Source organism: Carcharodon carcharias, chromosome 10 (genome assembly GCF_017639515.1).
Source record: "Carcharodon carcharias isolate sCarCar2 chromosome 10, sCarCar2.pri, whole genome shotgun sequence".
NCBI lineage: Eukaryota > Metazoa > Chordata > Chondrichthyes > Lamniformes > Lamnidae > Carcharodon > Carcharodon carcharias.
The window spans coordinates 161873548-161891773 of NC_054476.1; the positions used below are offsets into that span (position 1 = coordinate 161873548).

Here is an 18226-nt window from a genome sequence, read left to right on the forward strand (position 1 = left end):
AGAGGACTTTATAAAGCTAAATTAAACATTTATTAATACAAGAAAGATTGTAAGCACATACATATGGCTACAAAATTGCCATTATAGTAAATACAGAAATCCTATGATTAATCTGATTCCCAGTTACACCTCCATTAAGGCAACAGTAAAACACCCAGATTTAAGCAGACCCTGACAGTCACATTCAAAATGGGACTTTGCAGACAGCGGCTTGAGGCTAACAGGCTGGAGGCTTTAGATATTAGAGTCCCTCTCTTTTTACCAACAGTCTTCTCTTCCTTTTTACATATTTTGCTCTTTGATTGCAAATTCTCATTGTATCACTAAGTTTTTTGAACTTTACCTCTATAACAATAAAACCCCTTTCATAGCACCAATTTTATTAGTAAGCTTTGGAAAAAATAAACACATTGTTTGGCTTCTTTTGGCTAGGTGTGATATTTCACTCATCCTTTTGAATGGTTTAAATTTCCCTTTTTTCACTTCACCTTGTAATTTCCCTATGTTTACCTAATTACCATTTCAAACCTACTTCTCTTCTATACATCAAAGCCTCTAGACCAGCTGGCTTTAATCCAATTAAGACACATACACATAAACACAGACACCACTGAACTCTATTTTAAAATAATTTCCAATAACATTATTATATCTTCTTGACAAGGCAAGTGCAGAATATTTCATCACACTCCAGGCTTGTGCCTTTTAGATGGTAGACAGGCTTTGGGGAGTCAGGAGGCGAGTTACTCATCACACAATTCCTAGCCTTTGACCTGCTCTTGTAGCCATAGTATTTATGTGGCTAGTCTAATTCAGTTTCTGGTCAATGGTAACCCCTAGGATGTTGATTCAGCAATGGTAATGCCATTGAATGTCAAGGGGCGATGGTTAGATTCTCTCTTGTTGGAAATGGTCATTGCCTGGTGCTTGTGTATCACTAATGTTACTTGTCACTTGTCAGCCCAAGCCTGGATATTGTCCAGGTTTTAGTGCACTTGGATATGAACTGCTTCAGTTTCTGAGGAGTTGCGAGTTGTGTTGAACATTGTGCAATCATCAGTGAACTTCCCATTTCTGATATTATGATGGAAGGAAGGTCATTGATGAAGGAGCTGAAGATGGTTGGGCCGAGGACACTACCCTGAGGAACTCGTGCAGTGATGTCCTGGAAATGAGATGTTTGACCTCCAATAACCACAACCATCTTCCTGTATGACTCCAAACATTGGGGAGTTTTCCCTGATTCCCATTGACTCCAATTTTTGCTAGGGCTCCTTGATGCCACACCCAATCAAATGCTGCCTTGATGTCACTCTCACCTCATCTCTGGACTTGAACCAAGGCTGTAACGAGGTCAGGAGCTGAGTGGCGCTGGCAAAACCCAAACTGAGCATCAGTGAGCAGGTTATTGCTAAGCAAGTGCTGCTTGATAGCACTGTTGATGACCCCTTCCATTACTTCACTGATGATGGAGTAGACTGATGGGGCGGTTATTGGCTGAGTTGGATTTGTCCTGCTTTTTGTGTACAGGACATATCTGGGCAATTTTCCACATTGCCAGGTAGATGCTAGTATTGTAGCTGTACTGGAACAGCTTGGCTAGGGGTGCGGCATGTTCTGGAGCACAAGTCTTCAGTACAATTATTTGAATATTGTCAGGACCCATTGCCTTTGCAATACTCTGTGCCTTCAGCCATTTCGTGATATCACATGGAGTGGAGTGAATTGAATTGGCAGAAGACAGGCATCTGTGATGATAGGGACCTTCAGGGGAGGCCGAGATGGATCATCCACTCAGCACTTCTGGCTGAAGATTGTTGCAAATGCTTCAATCTTGTCTTTTGCGTTGATGTGCTGCATCATTGAAGGTGGGGATATTTGTGGAGCCTCCTCCTCTAGTGAGTTGCTTAATTGTCCACCTAATTTGATATCTAGGTGACAGGACTGCAGAGCTTAGATCTGATCCGTTGGTTGTGGAATTGCTTAGCTCTGTCTATCACTTGCTGCTTATGCTGTTTGGCACACAAGTAGTCCAGTGTTGTAGCTTCACCAGGTTGATACCTCATTTTTAGGTATGCCCATTGTTGCTCCTGGCATGCCCTCCTGCACTCTTCGTTGAACCAGAGTTGATCTGCTGGCTTGGTGGTAATGGTAGAGTGGGGGATACGCTGGGCCATGAGGTTACAGATTGTGGTTGAGGACAGTTCTGCTGTTGCTGATGGCTCACAGCACCTCATGGTTGTCCAGTCTTAGCACAGTGGCAGTGCCACTCAACACGATGGAGGGTATCCACAATGTGGAGATGAAGCCTTGTCTTCACAACCCACAAGGACTGTGTAGTGGTCACTCCTACCAATACTGTCATGGACAGATGCATCTTCAGCAGGTTGGTGAGGATGAGATCAAGTATATTTTTCTTTCTTGTTGGTTCCTGCACCGCCTGCTGCAGACCCAGTCTAGTAGATATGTCATTTAAGATCAGGACAGCTTGGTCTGTATTAGTGCTACTGAGCCACTCTTTGTGATGAACATTGAGGTCTCCCACCCAGGGTACATTCTGCGCCCTTGCAGCACTAATTCATCAGCTGAAGGGTGGGGGGGGATGTGGGTGTGATGGGATGTGGTGGTTTGTGGTAATCAGCAGGAAGCCTCCTTGCCTATGTTTGCCCTGATGGAATGTGACTTCATGGGGTCCTATGCCAATGTGCTGCCACCTCTGCTGCATCTGTCCTGCCAGTGGGACAGGACATTCCCAGGGATGGTGATGGTGGTGTCTGTGACATTGTCTGTAAGGCATGATTCCATGAATATGACAAAGGCAGGCTATTGCTTGGCTAGTCTGTGAGACAGCGCTCCCAATTTTGCACCAGCCCCCAGATGTTAGTAAGGTGGACTTTGCAGGGTAAACTGGGCTGCGTTCTCTGTTGTCGTTTTCAGTGCCTAGGTTTATGCCGGTTGGTCTATCTGGTTTCACTCTTTTTCAATTTCATAGTGGATTGATACAACTGAGTGCCTTGTTAGGCCATTTCTGAGGGCAGTTAAGAGTCAGCTACATTGCTGTGGATGTGGAGTCACATGTAGGCCAGACCAGGTAAGGATGGCAAATTTCCTTCCCTAAAGGCCATTACTAAACCAGACATGTTTTTATGACAATGAACAATGGTTTTGTGGTCATCATTAGACTTTTAATTACATTTAATTAGACATTTAGACATTTTAGACATTTAATTACATGTGATCTGACATCATCTGACATTACTGATGATCAACTCTAGCTATTATCATTATAGTATTAACCCTTTATAATACACCTCCTCCCAAGTCTTTCACCAGCTATGTCCTTGGCTATCTTTGAGGGTGTATAGGATGTATGCTCTCCATAATTTTCTCCTTGGAAGGCACCCAATCCCTCCACAGACTGAGATTTCTGCTTTTGTTCCATGGTATAAAAGTGATGAACAGAGATTTTCATTTTCTTCTCTCCTTTTCTTTCCTTCCTTCTTGGCATACTGGGCTGCTGGCTGCTCTTGTTTGAAATAATGAGGCTTGTTCAGCTCCTGTAAATATTTATACGGCTGCAGAGGGCCTACAAACTTTTACTGCTTCAACAAACAAAGTTTTATATAATGCCTCATCCATGAACAAATCAGATGGACGGAGAAAAGGACCAAGAATATTCTGAAGAAAAAATGATGATTGTCTTGCCAATACTATAGGAATTTTGTTTTCTGTAGGTGTTTGTCCAACTTGCACACTGTTCAGTGTGAGTTTGCTCCTCAGCATGTATTCACATCCCTGGAACTTCCTTAGAGAGTGTGCTGTCACTAGCATCAACAGTGAAAGAAACACACCGAGGCAGAGAAGTTACACTTTCTTGTCCACCTGTGGTGTTAGAAAGATTTGTAGTTATCACCTCTGTAGTTTTTTGATCTCCAGTTTTAACTTCAGATTCAACAATAGCAGGGATTTGATCTGCATGGCATTAGTAAGAACTTCTGGTCTCGGTTTTTCATTGGACAAAAGAGTTGCTGCACAAGTTGTTGTATGACATTGGTACCTTCAGCAGAATTATCAGATGGGTTTGCATCTTCATCACCTAAGAAGAATACATTCTGTTCTTCAGTATCCATTATTTCTTGGACACTTGCAGATAGGAATGGCTTGTCTGAAAGTTTTTGAGCCGAAGGTGGAAGCTTCCTGCTGCTGCAGGCACACTGTTTTAAAACACTTCCTCTTGCAGTAGGTGTGGCACTTTGCATTGATGGCTGGGCAAGGTTTGCGCCAATGAGGTTTATTTCCCACCACAACATGGACATGGAACAAAGCGGCCACCATGCCCTCTTCATACTGGCTCTGTTTTCTAACAGGTGCGCTGATAGCCCTATGGTTCACGAATTGGACCAGGCCGGTGGTCTGTCCCCAGGAAGGCTCCTTATCACCCAGGATGAAAAGCCTGCTTTGCTTGAGAAGTTCAGCCTGTCTGGCCAACTGTACTGCTTTGGACATAGTGAGATCCTCTTTGGAATGTAAAAAATCTGACAATGTTTTGTCAATGACTCCCACAACAATGCGGTCTCTGATGAACTCCTCTCTCAATTCTCTCTCTCAGCAACTCATCAAGGCTCCTTTGACAGCATCTTCCAAACCCACGACCTCTACCACTTAGAAAGACAGGGTAGCAGATGCATGGGAACACCACCACCTGCAAGTTCCCTTCTAAGCCACATACCACCCTGACTTGGAAATATATCGCCGTTCCTTCACTGTTGCTGAGTCAAAATCTTGGAACTCCCTTCCTAACAGCACTGTGGGTGTACCCACACCACATAGACTGCAAAACAAAAACAGAATTACCTGGAAAAACTCAGCAGGTCTGGCAGCATCGGCGGAGAAGAAAAGAGTTGACGTTTCGAGTCCTCATGACCCTTCGACAGAACTAATTAGAAATAGGAAAGGAGTGAAGGAGTGAAATATAAGCTGGTTTAAGGTGTGTGTGTGTGTGTGTGTGGTGGGGGGGTTGGAGGGGGTTTGGGTGGGGGGAGAGAAGTGGAGGGGGGTGGTGTGGTGGTAGGGACAAGCAAGCAGTGATAGAAGCAGATCATCAAAAAATGTCACAGACAACAGAACAAAAGAACACATAGGTGTTGAAGTTGGTGATATATATCTAAACAAATGTGCTAATTAAGAATGGATGGTAGGGCACTCAAGGTATAGTTCTAGTGGGGGTGGGGGGGAGCATAAAAGATTTAAAAATATTTAAAAATAATGGAAATAGGTGAGAAAAAGAAAAATCTATATAATTTATTGGAAAAAAACAAAAGGAAGGGGGAAGAAACAGAAAGGGGGTGGGGATGGAGGAGGGAGGTCAAGACCTAAAGTTGTTGAATTCAATATTCAGTCCAGAAGCCTGTAAAGTGCCTAGTTGGAAGATGAGGTGTTGTTCCTCCAGTTTGCGTTGGGCTTCACTGGAACAATGCAGCAAGCCAAGGACAGACATGTGAGCAAGAGAGCAGGGTGGAGTGTTGAAATGGCAAGTGACAGGGAGGTTTGGGTCATTCTTGCGGACAGACCGCAGGTGTTCAGCAAAGCAGTCGCCCAGTTTACGTTTGGTCTCTCCAATGTAGAGGAGACTGCATTGGGAGCAACAAATGCAGTAGACTAAGTTGGGGAAAATGCAAGTGAAATGTTGGTTCACTTGAAAGGAGTGTTTGGGCCCTTGGACGGTGAGGAGAGAGGAAGTTCTGTTGTCTGTGACATCTTTTGATGATCTGCTTCTATCACTGCTTGCTTGTCCCTACAACCACACCCACCCCTCCACTTCTCTCCCCCCACCCAACCCACCACCACCCCCCCCCCCCCACACACACACACACACACACACTCCTTAAACCAGCTTATATTTCACTCCTTTCCTATTTCTACTTAGTTCTGTCGAAGGGTCATGAGGACTCGAAACGTCGACTCTTTTCTTCTCCGCCGATGCTGCCAAACCTGCTGAGTTTTTCCAGGTAATTCTGTTTTTGTTTTGGATTTCCAGCATCTGCAGTTTTTTGTTTTTACCACTTAGACTGCAGTGGTTCAAGAAGGCAGCTCACCACCACCTTCTCAAGGGCAACAAGGGATGGGGAATAAATAAAAACAAAAAAACTGCGGATGCTGGAAATCCAAAACAAAAACAGAATTACCTGGAAAAACTCAGCAGGTCTGGCAGCATCGGCGGAGAAGAAAAGAGTTGACGTTTCGAGTCCTCATGACCCTTCGACAGAACTTGAGTTCGAGTCCAGGAAAGAGCTGAAATATAAGCTGGTTTAAGGTGTGTGTGTGGACCTCTCTGTCTCTCTATCTCTCCGCCCCCCACACACACACCTTAAACCAGCTTATATTTCAGCTCTTTCCTGGACTCGAACTCAAGTTCTGTCGAAGGGTCATGAGGACTCGAAACGTCAACTCTTTTCTTCTCCGCCGATGCTGCCAGACCTGCTGAGTTTTTCCAGGTAATTCTGTTTTTGTGATGGGGAATAAATGTTGGCCTCGCCAGCAGCACGGACATCCCATGAAAGAATTTTAAAAAGTCCATTATTCAGTTACCTGCTAAGTGTTACTAAGTTTATTAAAGAATCAATATTCTCCCTTGGCTCATGGCTACACTGGTTGGATTTTGTCTGGTCTGTTATAATATCGCACTGTAGGCTAAAGAAGGGAACAGAAGCTTTGCCAGCTTCTTCGTATTAAGCAGTTTGTTCATCACCCCCTGTCTTCTTAAAGTATTATCAGCATTTCTTGAGTATGTTCTGCAGAGCTGACAGCCTTCACTTTTCACACCTTTATGAGCGTCGACTGGGATCCTTAGTTAACGGTTCACAGACCTCTGCCACCATGTATTAATATCATGACCAGGCTTTGGGTGTCTTCAACAGATGAGAGCTGGAAACCATGCTGTTACAAACTAGTAAATACAAATTGATTATTCACACTATTTACAGAGACATACTTTAACAGGACTCCATTAGAACATTCTTCTCTCAGGTTCCAGTTAAGTATGATCTGACATCACTGATAATTCTAGCTATTAGCATTATAGCTATTAACCCTTTACGCTACACAAACCATCATATTTCAGCGGCTGCTGACATCAAGTCAACATGACTGAGTCTTATGTGCCATGTGGCTATGTGATATCTGATACTGTCACCTAGTATTTGGGAAACTCCCAATTCTCTATCACCAATGGCCATACATTCTGAGACACTGTTCGTGTCATGTGTATCTTCCTCTGCAGCAATCAGGACAGCTATGACTAGAGTGCCATTCCACCACCTCCCCCCATCCCCCCACCCCACCCAGCTGATTCCCTGCCTCTACCTGGTTTCTGCAATCTCCCCTACTTCCAGGAGAGAAAGAAGGTTATAAGTGTGAGAAATGGAATGTGTTGAGAAGGTGGAATGACAATATTTATGGAGGGTAATTGTGGAGGATGGATAATATGGAGGTGGGTGTTATTGGTGGCTGTTTAGTAAGAGATGTGAGGAGTTGCCTCATGAGAGAATGGTGGACGTGTAAGATATGTTGGTTGGAAGACTGCTGTGCAGAAGAAGACTGGGGATTTCAGAGTGAGGGGCTTGGCACTTACCACTCATCTTTCTTGCCCTGATGAGGTTATTGAATCTCTGTCAGCACTGGATCCAGGAACAAAGCACCACCTTTCTGCTGCTCACCTCCACAGCCACTTCCAGCCATGCCTGCTTGGGTTCAGAGGCAAGCTTCCTCTCCCCCTCACCGGGAACAATATTTCTCTCCGAGCCCTTATAACCAAAAGCATGATCTTCAGGGATGCCTAAGAAAACTGGGGGTGGGTAGCTTTCCTATGTTGAGATATCTTACTAGAGTTGCTGTCTCTCACTTGCCAATTGTGGAGTGGTTCCATTCTGTCCCTTGCCAGGATCCTTTTAAATACTGAGGCATCAACAGTCAGATATGGGTCATGATCATGCCCACCTCCTCCAGTTGGTCAGGAAGTTTGAAAGCTGGATGCTTATGCCATGACTCAGTTAAAGAGCCACGGAAAAACCCATCCACAAACTTTCATGTTCCTTACCCATTGCCAGCCTTTCTGAATGCATTAAAATTAAGCCTCTAGTGTATGTAAAATAGTTGTGATGCTCATGTATGTAATACTGACAGAATTTACAGTAGTTTGCAGGACAACCTCCAACATCATTGTAAATGTTTCTACATTTTCGCTACACATAACGGAGAGAAGAAATCTTCTCTGACTGCATTGTTTTTTAGAACAGTTTCAGTTATACCTTCAGATGGATTTAATTAGGTTCAGTTTATAAACACATACATTTTATTAATTATAAGTAAAAACCCATTGTTGAAAGCCAATGATTGCTGAACACCAGCAATGAATTATTTCCCATTCATAATGCATGAATAGGATTCCAATCAATGATCTCTTTAAAAGTTAGCTGTAGTGCAGTCAGATTTTCCAGTGCATGGTCCCTTTAATTTTTTTGTGCTGCCCCACACACACGATATTTATCATGGAACAAGGCCAGTATGGTACCTTCCAGACATGTGTGACCACATAGCTTAATGGTCTTAGCATTGGTCTTAATCCATGAACATCTAGTAATACTATTGTAATTTTTGTGTGTCAATTTATATACACTTTTACAGTTTGATATTTACACCTCCCTTTGGAAAGGGAATTGCGCCCCCTTCAGCATTTGGCTTCGGTGCCGTTATTCAGGTGTGAGCCTTCATCAGGAAATGACCAAGCAATGACCATGTGCCAAACATGGGCTACGTGACATTTCTTGCCAATCTAGCCCATGAAGCCCAGGCCACTCAGTCCTGTTGGTGCTCATATTTGTTGCTTGTAGATGATCCTTTTGGAAGTTCATTAACGTGAAAGTTTTGAAAATGCTGTTGCTTTACTGCTGGATAAATCCTACGAGAATACTGAGATCTGTTACTATCTGCAAGTTACAATATCTATATAAAGGGAACATTATTTGATTATGATTCATATGTAGGCCTCGAGACTCCCTGGTATGCTTCTAAGCAGATCAGGAAGGCAAAACTTTTGGCCATCCTGGCCGAAGGAGACAATGAAAATGCATAGGTTTTCTCCTGTCATAAATCTGTCAGGAATGTAGTGGAAGGCCAATGAAATCGGCTGACACCCAGATATACCAGGTGAAATACTTCAGGACATTACTTGAAACATTTTTTAATAATAATGATGCTATGTAAATGCAAGATGTTGGTGCTGAGATAGGCAGTATTGGCAGTCTGATCATGTGGGGTTTTCTTACCAAGCTTAATATTGCTCTCACCAGATGCCTAACCGTCTTGTGAAAAAGTCGTTTGTGGTAGACTGATTTTCCCTTTACCTACACCTGGCAGATAGAAGCCATTGCAAAAGCACTTTACAGAGGTATTGTCCTTTCCTGAACTACTCGTTTAATGCCTCATACTTTCGTTCCAGTCAAATCTTGAGACATCAGCTGCCTTGCATAAGCTGGTCCTGGAGGCACTGTTTGAGAAATGGGATAATAATGTCTCTGGCTTTCTTAATCTGAGAGAACTAGAAGAAGTTTTGAGTACATACAAGGATGGAATGGAGAAGGATGCCTTAAAGAGAGGTAAGAGAAACAGCTCCAGCTAATCATTTTGTTGCAGGTACATGTCTTTTCAGTCAGAGCTGTTTTTCTGGAAAAATAACAAACCATGTTCCTCTACAGCAATGTTTAGTTGAAAGCTACAGTAACCTAGAAGCCAGGCTGGATGACTATTTCTGTTAAATTATTTTGTATTTTTGTCTGGACTACCTGGGCTGCATTATTCTCTGACTCAGACGACAATTTGCTCCCAGGCATCTAGCATTGATACTCAGCGACCGTGAAGCAGAAGATATGCAAGGCCTGAGCTGATTTCTCTCCAATTTCAGCCCTTTCTCAGTGGGAAATATCTGGCCTACTTTCTGTTGAGAAGCATCAGATAAAATTGGTCAGTTCAAAGAATTTCAGTATGAAGTTATGTCCTTTCACTTTATGCCATCAGCTCACTCACTGCACTGTCAAAACATCTTTATTGCCAATGCCCTCTTCCCCTAAAAGCAATGACATGCTGGTGTAACATTTCACATTTGCAGGTAGTCCTCCCCTACCTCATCAAAGTGCTCATTCATGATGAGGTTATCAGTGAGCTATTAGACATTGAGAAGCAAGAAAGTCCTGCCTTCACCCAATGTCCAGGTGCCTTTTCTAGCAGGAATCTTTAAAGTGATCAAGAGCAGGGAACTTGCTACATTCTCAGTCTAGCACAGGAGCATGGAAGCCTATCATAGCTTCCATACTGTCAACCCAAAGTGAGATCAGCTAGCTCAGCTTAGAGGGGGACTAACACTGAGATCTTTTAGTCCATAGGATGAATTGTCACTTTGCTGTCTTTTTTTAAACATTTGAATCCCTTCCCCCACAGCGCCCCCCATGCCCACCACCACCATGATTTTAGAGGGTAAATTTATAAGGCAGGACTCCTGACATGGAATTTTATTAAAGGGGAGCATGGATCAAAGAATTGAGCATGGAGTCAGGCATGCCCCATTTTCAGTCCCCCCAATTCTGCAGTGAATAAATTCTCTGGAACCCCATGAATTATACTTGGAGAATCTGCCACATAGTTACTAAGATTTGTTTGCTTGAAGCTAGTTATTCTTTCAATTGCACTGATGTCAGCATGCCCAGGTATCCGTGACATTAGAATGCTTTACAAAGCAGGAGGATTTCACCTTTCTTTTTAGGGAGTACATTTGTAATTTATAGGTGTATTGGTTTTCTCATGACGCTAATCCACCCATCATGCCTATCTCTCACTACAAATCCTTCCAAAGATTGTGGTTTTTGTGATTGTTTAAATTCATAAATTCATATTTAAGAGGAAAGGTCTTCAAATAAAATGAGTGATAAGAGATTTCACATTGCTGGGACATTTATTGGGTCCAGGTGTTGATTTCTGGCATTCTATACTATGACAAGATTTTCAGTTGAGTTTTCTTTCAAGTTTATGCTTGGAGTTAGTGTGCTTTCCTTCTCCTTCCTTGAAAATTTGTGGGAAAAAAATTTAAGAGATGGTTCATGTACTGCACACAACACATTGAAGAATTTGCATGTGGCAGTGAATCATTGTATAGGTAGACATTGCTATGTGAGAATAGCAGATTACTGACTTTGTCCTGGTTGCCCACTAGCTCATAGTATTGAGAAATGGAGGTGGGATAGTGTCGCATTTTATTGGGTTTGATTTATTTCTCCTCTTTCTCTTTTTTCTGATTTCTACCACTCTATGAATTTCTGTCAAAGCGCAACTCAACATTTCTAAGGACTTGCAACAGCAAATTGAAATGGAGTCATTGTGATATCAGGTATTGCTTAGTCAGCGATACAAGTGAATGCAGCCTTATTACCTCTACATGAACAACAGCAGTTGCAGCTCATTTTATTGTGGACTGTGTGTTCATTCCCTAGAGTTACCATCATCTCTTTGGCTGATTAAATGTAGTGAACTGGTCCAGCACATTGTTGTAAGGTTTTATGTTGCCTCATGAAAAGGTCCGGTTGAACAATAACTGTTTATTAATAACACATAACTATATACTAAATATAATCCTGACCTGGTGCAATCTTCATGCTGACTTCTACCAGTTTCACCACTACACTCTACCACTCCCATGTGACTCTTTACATCATAACATGGGCAGTACTGTTTCCCCAGTCCCACATTAACCTTACAGTTCCAAACACTCTAATACTACATCTCCCCCAAGTCTTTATCTGAATGTATTTACAATAATGTTTACATGCCACCCCTTCTCCTCCCACCACCATCACACCCTACCCCCCCAAGTTTCTGACTTTATAGATTCAGATGGTCTGGAGGCTCCAGATGTTGTTCTATTCAAATTTGGAGGAATGGTAGTCTGAGCTGCTTTGGGCTGACTTTGTTGGTCTGGAGTTGAAGTTGTAGTACTTGGTGTTTCAAATACTTGTGTGTCAACATCTGGTTTGCATTTTGTGTTCCTTAGTGTTGTATTTTTCTTGGTCAGCAATCTGTCTTTCTTGGTTGGATACCATGGGCTTACCCCTCTCCTTACAGGGGGATTGTTCGCTCCATTCATTCATAGAATGGACTCAAATTTTCTTTTTTGGTAGGGTCTGCCATGTTCTCCCTGGAAGTTTAATGTTTACCTGCCTTATGTTTGTACGTTCCTCATCCTTGAACTCAACCTGCAGTTTGGCTTCTAATGCTTGCTCTATTTTTCATGTGTGCTTGTGCCTCGCTGAGTTTGGTCTTGGTGAGTTAATGGTCGCTTCTGTCTTGATCCAGGATCAGCTTCATGTTGTGCGTGTGAGCTTGAAGCTCCAGTTTCATTGCTGTTGTTTTTCCTGGTTCTGTGACAGCAACTGTTTGACTCTGAAGTTTGGACTCAACCTTCTGCTGCTGCTCCTTCTTCTCCGCTTCTTCTTTTTTAAGTATGTTGGTGCTCAACTGGAGGGTTGGCTAGTCTGACCAAAGAAGAGTGCTTTCTGTCATCTGCAGAGGAGCTGTCTCTGCAAAGAGTGAGGGCAATTCCAAACTGAAGTCCCAGTCGGTACCCTCAGCACTGATGAACCTCTCGGGAGTCTCCAATTCAGTGTAGTTGACTGCAGTGGTTGTTTTGACACCGGCTGCCATTTTGAAGAAGTTGAGTGCAACCCAGGCATCTCTTTTGAAGAGACAACGGGATTGATTGCAGATGACATACAGAATTTTGATTATTTGCTTATTGCCATACTGGAGCAGGCCTTGAATCATGCCTCTGACTGGTAGTTGGATCCCTCCTGGACCATACAATGATGCATCTGTCATCGGTAGCTAAAGGTCCTTTAATCACAGTTCCGCGTCCAACAGAAAAGTCAAACTGGCTTCTGTTTCGAACTTGGAATGCATGGGGTGACCATGTACAGATATGTCAGCATTCTAAAATGTGAGTCTAGGATCCTTAATTTCTCCCAAGACTTCTTCTTGGTGTAGCTCATTTATCTCATGGACTCGTTTGGGATCCTCCACACGTCTTGAGGTTTTGGACTACATATCTTTCCAAATTATCCCAGGCGGTTGCAGTGAAAGCACTGCATATTGATTGCTGGACACTGCTCATACCACAACGCTTACATGGTCTGCCACCATTTTGTGTTTTGCTTAGGTATTGCTTTCCTTGCCTTGGAGCCTCCTTGTCCTAATGTTGCTTTATGAGCTGGAATGCTGTGGTTGCTCTGTACCACCCTTTAGTTTCACCATGCAAAATGGATTGGTTTTGCTGGCAGACTTACAATTGTCTGACGATTTGGATGACTTTTTCTAAAGTCAGATCTTCTATAGAGTGGAGTACATCCAAAAGGGTATCAACGGCCACTCCCACTACTATTTAATCTCTTATGAACTCCGACTTAAGGTCACCAAAGTCACAGACTGCAGACAATCTGTATAACTCATTTATGAAAGAGTCGACGGGTTCCCCAGGTTTTTGCACTCTCGTTAAATTTTGCTGGCTCTAAAATTTTATTGCTTCTTTGGTTAAAGTAAATGTCAAAGGACTTCATGACCTCCTCAAGGTATTGGAAGATTCATTTATTCCTTGTCTAGCAATTATGTCATCAGCTATTGGACCCATTGGATATAATGGTGTATTCACTTGTTCAGCCTCTATTTTCTTATTCAAGGCTGATGCTATCATATATCTTAAAAATATTCTCTGTAACACCCAATTTTGTGCCTCCTCTGGCCCTTCCATCTGCCTTAATTGGTCTAGCAGTGTTGACTTTCCACTCATGGCTATTTTCAGCACAGGGGAGTACAGCTTTTTTTTTAATAGCGCTGCAATAATCACTTTTCTTTTCTTTCCCAACTGGTCAGGGTTTGGCAGGCTCCTTTCAGGATTACAGAGCCATTTTAAACTTCACCCATTTTGCAGAAAATCTTTTGAATGAGTCATTTTAGCCAGCTAGTTGCTGTCCTGAGCTTGGAGAATCAAATTGAAGCCAATTCTTTGCTCTGATTTCTCTTTAATTTTTTTTTAGTTTGTGCGCGGTCACCGTGTGTTATGGCACCAACTCTAGACTGGGGCTGCAGCATTTTTCAAGGCATTCTCATTAAAACAATCGGTCTGCAAGTGCTTCCTGATTATTGTGCTGAATGTAAATCTTATTTTGGCCTTTCTTGGAGTTTTCTCATTCTTTTGCAAGCTGGCTAGGTCCTGGGACTCTGCTTCCCACTGGATTTCACAATGGACCTCCACGTGCTCTGACGGAGTGGATTTTTTTTCTGCCCTTCAGCCTCCGTGGCAGTAATGGTGCTCCTTAGGCAATCTCCAGCTGTGTATTTGAGGTCTTCAACTTAGGCGCACTTCTCTCATGTCAGACTGCAGTTTCTTTACTTCTTCATTCTTAGGAATTTTGGGGTTCTTCACCTGCTGCCACCAAGTTGTAAGGTTGTTTGTTGTCTCAAGAAAAAGTCTGTGGCTTGTATTCTTGAATAATTGTCTATTAATAACATATAGCTATGTACATATATACAGAGTACAATCCTGATTAGGTGCTATCTTCATTCTGGCTTCAACCAGACGCACCATTACACTCGACTATTCCCCTGTGACTCTCTCCATCACAATGTAGACTGTACTGTTTCCCCACACACACGTTAACCCTTACAGTACACCCATCATGGTGTTATGACGTGAGCCTTCCACAAACTAAGATCATATTTGGGCAATGACATGTGGACAGAACAACAAATGTCACAGATCCAGCATACAAGAGCTGTGCACATGAAGTAAAGCAATTTTCCAGTTTTGCAGCTGTTCAACATGGAGATAAGAAACAGGTAACAGTAGAAGCATGAAAAATGGAGCCCATAGGTTGATTTGTTGTCAATTTCCTTAGACAACAACCTGACAAAGATAAATGCATCTTCCATAGCACTGGATAATTGTGCCCTTGTATCAGGCCCCTGAGCAATCACATAACTGTGCTGATTATGGGGGTTAAATATGAAAGGCTGTCAACATCTCTTCCTTAACTTGATAGTGCTTTGAGCACCTGAGTCATACAGACCAGGAAGATCTCTTGTGATCTCAAGTTTGATCTCTTGTGCTGAGTTAGCTGATCACAGCCAGCATAATGATGGAGGTGCAGAATTGACTTCAGCGTTCTGACCACACAACCACCTAACCACTAACCACCTTCTACTGACTACCCAAATTCCCCCACTAACCATTTATCACACAACACCCCCCTCTCCATGCTGCCCACCTTCCACCACTGACCAACTGACCCCCCCCTCCACTGACCACCTGACCCCCCCCCAACCCGACCCCCCACGACACTCCCACCCCACCGACATTCCCCCCACCCCCCATCCTACCCACTTACCTTACACAATTAACCTGTTCCTGGCTCCTCAAATTGGCTGGAACTCTCTTGTGCCGTAGAAAAAGGTGGGAGTGGCATCCTTACCCTCCACTCTCCTGCACTCAAGTGAAGGCCTCGGGAACCCATTGCACTGCCCCTTTCTCACCCAGCCTGAGTCAGAAAGTTGGGCAAGAAAGGTGCGGCTGCATTTCAGTGTAAATAACTAGGAGCGGAGTGTCAATCCAACTGTGATTGTACCCCACGGAAATCATGACCCATCATTGAAGTTTTATTCCATTATTTAAGGATCAAGTTAAAAGGGAATTTGAAGGTTGGACTAACAGGTTTTTGACATGAGGTACAATGACATAAAAATACTAGTAAGCATTTTAGGTGATTTTTGGAGAATCTTGCCTTGTTTTGGTCACATGTTCACTTGTTGATTTCAGTCTTGCCACCATGGGGAGGCCTAACTGTTCCCTAGGTGGGGAGGAAGAAAAATAGGGCATCAATTGAGTAGCTCATGTACACCTCCAACTGGGCAATCTCAGGACAACATTGTCAGAGGCCTTGAACCCATTTTCATATATGTATGGTGCAGGGAGGCCCAAGAAAAAGGAGTGGGATGATTCTTTTTATTTGAAAAATTAACCACATCCTCAACATTAAAAGGCAGATTAAATTCTCTGAAGATGTCTAAACTTTAAGAATTCTCTGAGTAATCCAGTTTGACTTTGTGCTCTTTTACCCTCTTTAATGTCTCTTTTTGCCACATCCATATTCTGACGGGATAAGCAGGCTGCCAGATTTCTTCCGTCTGCTAGGGGGAGCAGCTGGCCTCTGCTCTGTGTCAATCCCTGGTGGTTTGCAAAAATTAGGAATTACCGTGAGAAATTGTGGACACTAAAATTTTCAGAATGTATTTGAAATCCAGCAGATTTGCAATTTCAGCGAATATAGAGAATAAAGGTGTTTTTCGGTGTGTATTCCTGTAATTGTTTCAATTGTCTCAGACTTTGTAATAGTTTGTTCCACTCTGCTTTGAATTATTTGATGGTTGAAATTCTCAGAAACCAATTTATGCAGATTACATAATGTGAGGTGTTAATATGGAACAGCTTTATGCTTTGCAAGCTCAAAGGAAGTTCAGCACTCAAAAGATTTATCAGCCATAGCCTCATCCCAGAATTCCCAACAGATGGCTTACCTCTGAACTGGACCTTGTCCACATTTGGATTTTGCTGTAATAATAATGGTGAGGCTCTCAGTGCTCACTATTATTATGGGGTAAATTGAACAGCAACTTTTAGCATCCATATATGCACAATTAAACATGCAAATCCAGAAGGTACTGTCAGAGATACCCTGCTCCTCAATAGGGTGCACGTTTGCAGTCTTGTCAATAGAGTCGGCATTGAAATGATGGCAATGGAATGAACTGGCCATTGTTCCCACTAATTCTGCAGTAAAAATGGTTTAAAAAGTAAGGGTTGATACAATTTGGGAGTAAGAGTTTTAATGGCATGATAAATGATATTTTCTGCAGGGCTACCTCTTTGACTCTGCAAAATTAATTTTACATGTGGAGTCTCATTCCTTTAGAAAAAAATTAATGTTGGAGGTTTTGTTTTGTGTTTCAAATACATTTCACTCATTTACTTTGCATATTTCTCTGGCGCAGATGTGGTCCACGGGCCATACTTTACCCAGTGCAGAAGAGGTTTGCAAGAATGGTTCCAGGGATGAGAAACTTCAGCTATGAGGATAAATTGGAATGGTTGGGACTGTTCTCCTTGGAGAGAAGAAAACTGAAAGGAGATTTGATAGAGATGTTCAGAATCATGAGGGGGTTGGACAGAGTAGATAGGGAGAAACTGTTCCCACTCATAAAATGATCAAGAACAAGAGGGCACAGATTTAAAGTGATTTGCAAAAGAGGCAAGTGTGACATGAGAAAAAACTTTTTCACACAACGGGTGGTTCGGGTCTGGAATGCACTACCTGGAAGTGTGGTAGAGGCAGGCTCAATCGAGGCATTCGTGAGGACATTAGATGATTATTTGAATAGAAACAATGTGCAAGGGTACGGGGAAAAGGCAATGGTACAGTACTAGGTCATAATTTGGAGAGCTGGTGCAGACATGATGGGCTGAATGGTCTCCTTCATTAAGATTCTATGATTCTGTGATCTGCTGTAGAGGGTGTAGTGTTGAAACAGACACCTGATGATAGTCTTTGTTCTAAAGATGGTCAAATCTTCCTGGCCATCTGTCAACGAGCAGAGTGTACCATTCCTTTGCTGTGAACTGTAAATTCTGCGCCAATGTCCAATTTATATGGATTATTTACCTGAATTCTACTTCCTCTGAATGAAATCACCAGCAACTGCTACAGAACCATTTAGTTTTAGATTACTATAAATTTTTACTTTGTAATAATATGCATTCATTTTGAACTCTTCAGAAGATGCTATAAAATCTTTCTTTGGTTATTTTCTTTTTTTTCAGTTTTATTCCTTCTCCTCTGAAGGTCATTACCAGTGCTGGAGCACAGTTCCACAGGAGCTGGCATCCTCCAATGCCTTGTCCAAATGATCAGTGATTGCCAGCCGGCTCTGGGGCAGCACAGCTGAAGCTGATCTTTTATTCACTTGTGTTCACAGTTCAGCAATCAGTGTTAATCACAATAAGAGGTTGTGGTGGAAGAGTTAATCCAGGCTGGTCTTTTTGGTTCAAGCCGGTTTATTTTCAAGACAACCCCTCAGTGCT

The 18226-nt window shown here is 42.7% G+C and overlaps 1 protein-coding gene across 1 annotated transcript in view; it reads left to right on the forward strand.

Moving 5' to 3' along the window:
* Positions 1-18226, forward strand: part of LOC121282911 (EF-hand calcium-binding domain-containing protein 5-like) — a 211154-nt gene that overhangs the window by 128439 nt on the left and 64489 nt on the right. Inside the window, exons 14-16 of the mRNA XM_041196722.1 lie at positions 4368-4526; positions 8683-8755; positions 9497-9653. Of these exons, the coding sequence (XP_041052656.1) occupies positions 4368-4526; positions 8683-8755; positions 9497-9653 (389 nt within the window). The remainder of the gene's footprint in view (positions 1-4367; positions 4527-8682; positions 8756-9496; positions 9654-18226) is intronic.